Here is an 8,370-nt window from a genome sequence, read left to right on the forward strand (position 1 = left end):
CTAACCACACCAGCCCTGCAATGCCCGCTAACAGAGAGCGCTAACCACACCAGCCCTGCAATACCCGCTAACAGAGAGCGCTAACCACACCGGCCCTGCAATACCCGCTAACAGAGAGCGCTAACCACACTGGCCCTGCAATACCCGCTAACAGAGAGCGCTAACCACACCAGCCCTGCAATACCCGCTAACAGAGAGCGCTAACCACACCGGCCCTGCAATACCCACTAACAGAGAGCGCTAACCACACCAGCCCTGCAATACCCGCTAACAGAGAGCGCTAACCACACCAGCCCTGCAATACCCGCTAACAGAGAGCGCTAACCACACCAGCCCTGCAATACCCGCTAACAGAGAGCGCTAACCACACCAGCCCTGCAATACCCGCTAACAGAGAGCGCTAACCACACCAGCCCTGCAATACCCGCTAACAGAGAGCGCTAACCACACCGGCCCTGCAATACCCACTAACAGAGAGCGCTAACCACACCGGCCCTGCAATACCCGCTAACAGAGAGCGCTAACAGAGAGCGCTAACCACACCAGCCCTGCAATACCCGCTAACAGAGAGCGCTAACCACACCAGCCCTGCAATACCCACTAACAGAGAGCGCTAACAGAGAGCGCTAACCACACCAGCCCTGCAATACCCGCTAACAGAGCGCGCTAACCACACTGGCCCTGCAATACCCGCTAACAGAGAGCGCTAACAGAGAGCGCTAACCACACCGGCCCTGCAATACCCGCTAACAGAGCGCGCTAACCACACCGGCCCTGCAATACCTGCTAACAGAGAGCGCTAACCACACCGGCCCTGCAATACCCGCTAACAGAGAGCGCTAACCACACCGGCCCTGCAATACCCGCTAACAGAGCGCGCTAACCACACCGGCCCTGCAATACCCGCTAACAGAGCGCGCTAACCACACCGGCCCTGCAATACCCACTAACAGAGAGCGCTAACAACACCGGCCCTGCAATGCCCGCTAACAGAGAGCGCTAACCACACCAGCCCTGCAATACCCGCTAACAGAGAGCGCTAACCACACCGGCCCTGCAATACCCGCTAACAGAGAGCGCTAACCACACCGGCCCTGCAATACCTGCTAACAGAGAGCGCTAACCACACCAGCCCTGCAATACCCACTAACAGAGAGCGCTAACCACACCGGCCCTGCAATACTCGCTAACAGAGAGCGCTAACCACACCGGCCCTGCAATGCCCGCTAACAGAGAGCGCTAACCACACCAGCCCTGCAATACCCGCTAACAGAGAGCGCTAACCACACCGGCCCTGCAATACCCGCTAACAGAGAGCGCTAACCACACCGGCCCTGCAATACCCGCTAACAGAGAGCGCTAACCACACTGGCCCTGCAATACCCGCTAACAGCCAGTACTAACCACACCAGCCCTGCAATACCCGCTAACAGAGAGCGCTAACCACACTGGCCCTGCAATACCCGCTAACAGAGAGCGCTAACCACACTGGCCCTGCAATGAGCGCTAACAGAGAGCGCTAACCACACTGGCCCTGCAATACCAGCTAACAGAGAGCGCTAACCACACCGGCCCTGCAATACCCGCTAACAGAGAGCGCTAACCACACTGGCCCTGCAATGAGCGCTAACAGAGAGCGCTAACCACACTGGCCCTGCAATACCCGCTAACAGAGAGCGCTAACCACACTGGCCCTGCAATACCCACTAACAGAGAGCGCTAACAGAGAGCGCTAACCACACCAGCCCTGCAATACCCGCTAACAGAGAGCGCTGCAATACCCGCTAACAGCACACCTGACTCCCACTGCTGGGGCAGCCTTTGCTACGGCTTTGATCCCTGGGTAATGCTACAATGAGATCAAATCAGGTGTGATTTGCCCAGGTGTGTTTACCTGCAGCAGTTACCTGGTGAACACAGGATCGCTCACGACGGTGCTCACGGGAGGCGGAGACGTGATGAGGAGGAGACTGATGAAGGTTTTGGGGGCGCTGGATTATCGGGCTGCTGTTCTCACTGTGCGACGCCTGGCAGTCCGACCAGGCAGAGAACTGCCACGACCCTGTCCGGCACCAATGACCTTTAACCTTTGGAGCCATGTAAAAACTGGGGATGAGTGTGGAGTCTGCACCGACACACCGTCGCCATGGCAGCCGAAACCAAACAAGGAACTCAATATTTACAAACATGTGTTTTTTTTTTTCCAGTTTGAGATCTGGCACTTAAAAATGTACAGGTTTACTTTTTCTTTCCTCAACTCATTGTGATGCGTTCATCATCAGTGCCAGCGGACAGTGAGCTGACCACAAAACTCAAGAAAAGTCCTAGAAAATGTAAGTGCCAATCTGCCCGTTTTCAACAGTCCGTACAACATTTTACCTGTCCGTATTTTATTTAATACTTGTCTAATAATCTTAAATTTCATTCACTGAGGATCAAAGACCAAAAGTAGCCAGTCTCTTGGAGATTAAATGTTTTGTTGTCTTGGAGATACAGTTAGTCATCCGTAGGACGTGCTCAGCTCCAGTTTTGGGGCGGGTGGGGTTGTCTGACCTTCAGTCCGTCAGAACTGTCTCCTCCCTAAAGGAAAGATAAAAGCAGAGAAGCTGCCCCAGGGCAGGGCCGAGAGATGTGCGCTAACACCCCCTCACCCTGGACTAAGAGATGTGTGCTAACACCCCCTCACCCTGGACTAAGAGATGTGTGCTAACACCCCTCACCCTGGACTAAGAGATGTGCGCTAACACCCCCTCACCCTGGACTAAGAGATGTGTGCTAACACCCCCTCACCCTGGACTAAGAGGTGTGCGCTAACACCCCCTCACCCTGGACTAAGAGGTGGGGGGCTAGTATGGTGTGTCTGTGTGTGTATGTGTCTGTGTGTGGGCGTGTGTGTGTGTGAATGAGTGTGTCTGTGTGTGTCTGATTGTGGGTGTGTGTGTGAGTGAGTGTGTTTGTGTGAGTATGTGTGTGTGAGTGTGTGTGTGAGTGTGAGAGTGTGTGTGTGTGTGAGTGTGAGTGTGTGTGTGTGTGAGTGTGTGTGAGTGTGTGTGTGAGTGTGAGAGTGTGTGTGTGTGTGAGTGTGAGTGTGTGTGTGTGTGAGTGTGTGTGAGTGTGTGTGTGTGTGTGTGTGAGTGTGAGAGTGTGTGTGTGTGTGAGTGTGAGAGTGTGTGTGTGAGTGTGTGTGTATGTGAGTGTGAGTGTGAGAGTGTGTGTGTGAGTGTGTGTGTGTGTATATGAGTGTGAGTGTGAGTGTGTGGGTGTGTGTGGGTTATTGTTATTATAGATATCATATGAATGTGTTGGTAATTGATGATCTTGGACTGATCAGAGGGGTTGATAATTGAGCTCCATCACACATTCAAACACACTCTTTATGAAGTGTGTTCAGTGTAAATAAAGTGTGAGTCAGCATTCCCACACTGAAGCAGGCCCTGCAGCGGGGGGAGGGTGAGGAAGAGGAAGAGGAACAGTGGAGTTCTGAAAGGTGCTGGTCCACAGACAGGCCCTGCCCGGTCCGCGGGCCCTATACGCGGGTGGTGGAATGTGGGTGGGCCAGGGCGTTGTTGTGGCCGGGGGCGGGGCCGGGGTAGGCGTTCAGCAGGTGCAGGGGCTGCATGGTGCTCAGAGAGCTGGGGATCATGGTGATGGTGTTGGGCGTGATGAGGGGCAGGTCCTCAGGGGCCCGGCGGAGGGCCAGGGTGTAGTCGGGCGGGCAGGTGGGCCGCAGGATGTCGTGGGGGCGGAGCCTGTCGGGGTCGTGGGGGTCGCGCTTCAGCTGCAGGGACAGCAGCTCCTCGTCCGGCGGCAGGGGCAGGGCGGGGCGCTGGGGGGACAGGCGGCGGGGCCGCAGCTCGTGCCGGCGGTCCCGCTTGTAGTACAGCGCGGCGAAGGCCAGGATGTTGAGGAAGAGCAGGGAGGCGCCCACGGCCACCGTCACGCTCAGCTCCGTGGAGTAGTCGCGCACGTCGCTGGGGAAGGGCGAGAAGCGGGGCCGCTCCGACTCCGCCTCCGGCTCGGGGGGCAGCGTGGCGGGGGGCCGTGTGGAGCGCGGGGGCTTCAGCGTGGTGCCGGGCAGCAGCCGCGTCACCGTCAGGTGGCAGTCCTGGTGCAGGCTGTGCAGGTGGGGCACCAGCTCCAGCCAGAACGCCACCTTGTTGGCGCGGTAGTTATCTCGGACCCGGGGCTTCAGCCCGATGTGCAGGTACTGCTTCTCCTTGGAGCTGAACTTGGTCCAGACCACCTCCTCGAAGCGGTTGGGCTTGGTGTGGATGAACTTTGTGTCCTGGGGAACCGGCTGGTTGGGATCCCTGCAGCCAATAGGAACAGGGGAGAGTCAGGTGGGACATAATGCACAGCCAATAAGAACAGGGGAGAGTCAGGTGGGACATAATGCACAGCCAATAGGAACAGGGGAGAGTCAGGTGGGACATAATGCACAGCCAATAGGAACAGGGGAGAGTCAGGTGGGACATAATGCACAGTCAATAGGAACAGGGGAGAGTCAGGTGGGACATAATGCACAGCCAATAGGAACAGGGGAGAGTCAGGTGGGACATAATGCACAGCCAATAGGAACAGGGGAGAGTCAGGTGGGACATAATGCACAGCCAATAGGAACAGGCTGAATTATTTTGGGGGGGGCTTCCTGCCCTCATAGCCGAACAATAAGTATGGTGTGTGTGAGTGTGTGTCTGTGAGTGTGTGTGTCTATGTCTGTGTGTGTAAGTGAGTGTGTGTGTGTGTGTGTGTCTGTGTGTGAGTGAGGGCGGGGCTGGCTGAGTTATAAACAGCGGGAGAGACCGACCCGGTTCAGGCTGAGTTATAAACAGTGTAGAGACCGACCCGGTTCAGACTGAGTTATAAACAGTGGGAGAGACCGACCCGGTTCAGACTGAGTTATAAACAGTGTAGAGACCGACCCGGTTCAGACTGAGTTATAAACAGTGGGAGAGACCGACCCGGTTCAGACTGAGTTATAAACAGTGTAGAGACCGACCCGGTTCAGACTGAGTTATAAACAGTGGGAGAGACCGACCCGGTTCAGGCTGAGTTATAAACAGTGTAGAGACCGACCCGGTTCAGACTGAGTTATAAACAGCGGGAGAGACCGACCCGGTTCAGACTGAGTTATAAACAGCGGGAGAGACCGACCCGGTTCAGGCTGAGTTATAAACAGCGGGAGAGACCGACCCGGTTCAGGCTGAGTTATAAACAGCGGGAGAGACCGACCCGGTTCAGGCTGAGTTATAAACAGCGGGAGAGACCGACCCGGTTCAGGCTGAGTTATAAACAGCGGGAGAGACTGACCCGGTCTTGGCGAAGTTGGTCCAGTAGGTCATGACGACGGCGCTGAGCATGACGTCGTTCTTGGAGAAGTTGCAGGGGAAGAGCTCGGTGGGGCCCAGCATGGGCAGGCCGAACACGTAGGGGATCTCGTCCCCGTGGGCCGCGTCCGCCCACTCGGGCCGGCCCTCCAGCGGGCAGTGGTGGTAGAAGGTGTAGAAGTACACGGGCGACTGGAACTCCGCGTGCAGCTTGGCCGTGGCCACCGCCGGCGCCACCCACTGGTGGTCGGTGAAGAGAGCCAGCAGAGTCTTCCTCCGCATCTCCGTGTTCTCCCTGTCAGCCCAGTCCGTATACATGAACTTTATCGTCTCTCTCAGGATGTCTTTTCCTTGAGAAAGAGGAGGAGAGAGTGGGAGGGAGAGGGAGAGAGAGAGAGAGAGAGAGAAGGGAAGGGAGAGAGAGAGAGGAAGCGAGAGAGAGAGAGAGAGGAAGGGAGAAAGAGGCAGGGAGGGAGAGAGAGAGAGAAAGAGAGAGAGAGAGGGAGAGAGAGGAAGGGAGAGAGAGAGACGGAGGAAGGGAGAAAGAGGGAGGGGGAGAGAGAGAGATAGGAAGGGAGAAAGAGGGAGAGATAGAGAGAGGGAGGGAGGGGGGAGAGAGAGTGAGAGAGAGAAACAGGGACATGGAGGGGGAGAGAGAAAGAGAGAGGGAGAGAGTAACAGAAAAGAGAGATGGGGGAGGGAGGGGTGGATACAGATAAGAAGTTATTGTATTTGTATTTGCATCCTCTTGTATTACATACAGTGTTTTGTTGTTGTTTCTCAGCCTCATAATGGCTTCCTCCACTGCCATTGGTACAACTCACTCTGGGGTTAATGACAAACAGCAATAACAGAGTCCAAAGCAATCAAAAGTCTAGAATCAAGACAAGATACTGAAAGCGTTCTTATACCAGCAAGGAAATGACTGAACACACCTGCCTATGAAACACACCAGCCTATTCAGTCCTCCCTGTGAGGACAACTGTCGAATAACTCCATAAAATGGGAAGGACTATGTATAAAAACAAATTAACACCCTCAAAATAACAGGGACAGTCTGCACTTTAACCTCACATTTATTGTGTCATTTCAAAACCAATGTGCTGTCTGTCCAAATACATATGGACTGAACTGTATATATAGACAGTGAGAGAGAAAGAGACAGAGACAGTGGAAGAATTGCAGAACAAATTATACAGACTGTGAACTCCTGTTCTTGTTCCTGTAAAACGCTTGCGAAGGAAATTGTTAATGCAAATGGCTTCCTTTGTCACGCCAGTTAAACCCACAGAACTGAGCTCAATTAAAATAAGAGAGAGAGAGACAGAGGAAGAGAGGGAGGGAGCGAAAGAGAAAGGGAATGAGACGGAGAGAGACTATGGCTGTGTTTGAAACCGCAAACAGAGCACACTACTCATTCTACTTTTCAATGAAAATCAGTAGTAGGCAAGTATGTTTCAGACACACAATCTCCCTCACTGCTCACTGCTCATGTCCCAGCATGCAGCTGTGTGTTGCCACGGCGCCTGACTGCAGTGTTACTGACTCACCTTCTGTGGAGCCGTACAGGTTGTCCACGAAGTTGGAGATGGTGTAGTCAAAGCTGGCGGGCGTGAGGCCATCCTCCCCCTCACTGTCATCCACAAACTTCAGCCCCTCCCCTTGGTTTACGCCCATCAGGATGTCGTAGTTCAGAAACTCCCCCTGGTGGTGGACAAAGAGCACTGCACGTCAGAGCCTTATTACTGTGGCAATCTGAGGCCAAACTCACTGTAGTACTGTGCTAGCCTGAGTACCTCTAACTGCAGCTCCTGGTGTTAGCAATGCTAGCCTGAGTACCTCTAACTGCAGCTCCTGGTGTTAGCAATGCAAGGCTGAGTACCTCTAACTGCGGCTTCTGGTGTTAGCAATGCTAGCCTGAGTACCTCTAACTGCAGCTCCTGGTGTTAGCAATGCTAGCCTGAGTAGCTCTTACTGCAGCTCCTGGTGTTAGCAATGCTAGGCTGAGTACCTCTAACTGCAGCTCCTGGTGTTAGCAATGCTAGGCTGAGTACCTCTAACTGCAGCTCCTGGTGTTAGCAATGCTAGGCTGAGTACCTCTAACTGCAGCTCCTGGTGTTAGCAATGCTAGGCTGAGTACCTCTAACTGCAGCTCCTGGTGTTAGCAATGCTAGGCTGCACAGCTCTGACTGCAGTAGCTGCTGTTGGAAACCTCTGATCTAGAGACAGATGCTAATGTGAAAAATGAAAGAGAATCTGATTTACTCTGTGTCTCCCTCTAGTGGAGCCCTGGAAACACAGCCAGGCAGTGATTTTCTGAGAGCTGTCAGTCACGAGGGAAGAGGGGGCCGTCCACTCGGAGAAACTCAACACACTTCATCTCTCACATAACAGGAATATACATATCATAACATACCTAACATTAAAAACAAACCTACTGCAGCAAAATCAAATCATTGCAAGGACTAATGGACGAGGGAGAGAGAGAGAGAGAGAGAGAGAGAGAGAGAGACAGGGAGAGAGACAGAGAGACAGACAGAGAGAGAGAGAGACAGACAGAGAGACAGAGAGAGACAGGGAGAAAGACAGAGAGAGAGAGAGAAAGGGAGAGAGACAGAGAGAGACAGAGAGACAGAGAGACAGACAGAGAGAGACAGAGAAAGACAGGGAGAGAGACAGAGAGACAGAGACAGACATAGATACAAAGACAGAGAAAGACAGGGAGAGAGACAGAGAGAGAGAGACAGAGAGACAGAGACAGAGAGAGACAGAGAGAGAGAGAGAGAGAGAGAGAGAGAGACAGCGGAATAAATGCGGAATAAAAATTGGCAATAAAAGGACTGATCTCTTCACTCAAGGGCGAGGGGTTAGGCAGGGATGTAACTTGTCCCTTACTCTATTTAATATCTATATAAATGAGTTAGCGGTGTTATTGGAACAATCTACAGCCCCTGGCCTAACACTAAACAAGAAGGAAGTTAAATTCCTCCTCTATGCAGATGACCTGGTGCTGCTGTCGCCCACTGAACAGGGGCTACAGCAG

General features: G+C 53.5%; 1 protein-coding gene across 1 annotated transcript in view; it reads right to left on the minus strand.

Annotated features, from left to right (window-relative positions):
- LOC133132275 (neuroligin-2-like) overlaps positions 1–8,370 on the minus strand; it is a 44,276-nt gene that overhangs the window by 1,943 nt on the left and 33,963 nt on the right. Inside the window, 3 exon segments of the mRNA XM_061247612.1 lie at positions 1,895–4,310; positions 5,311–5,677; positions 6,878–7,031. Coding sequence (XP_061103596.1) covers positions 3,527–4,310; positions 5,311–5,677; positions 6,878–7,031 — 1,305 coding nt within the window. The 3' untranslated portion in view covers positions 1,895–3,526.

Source organism: Conger conger, chromosome 7, assembly GCF_963514075.1.
Source record: "Conger conger chromosome 7, fConCon1.1, whole genome shotgun sequence".
Lineage (NCBI taxonomy): Eukaryota > Metazoa > Chordata > Actinopteri > Anguilliformes > Congridae > Conger > Conger conger.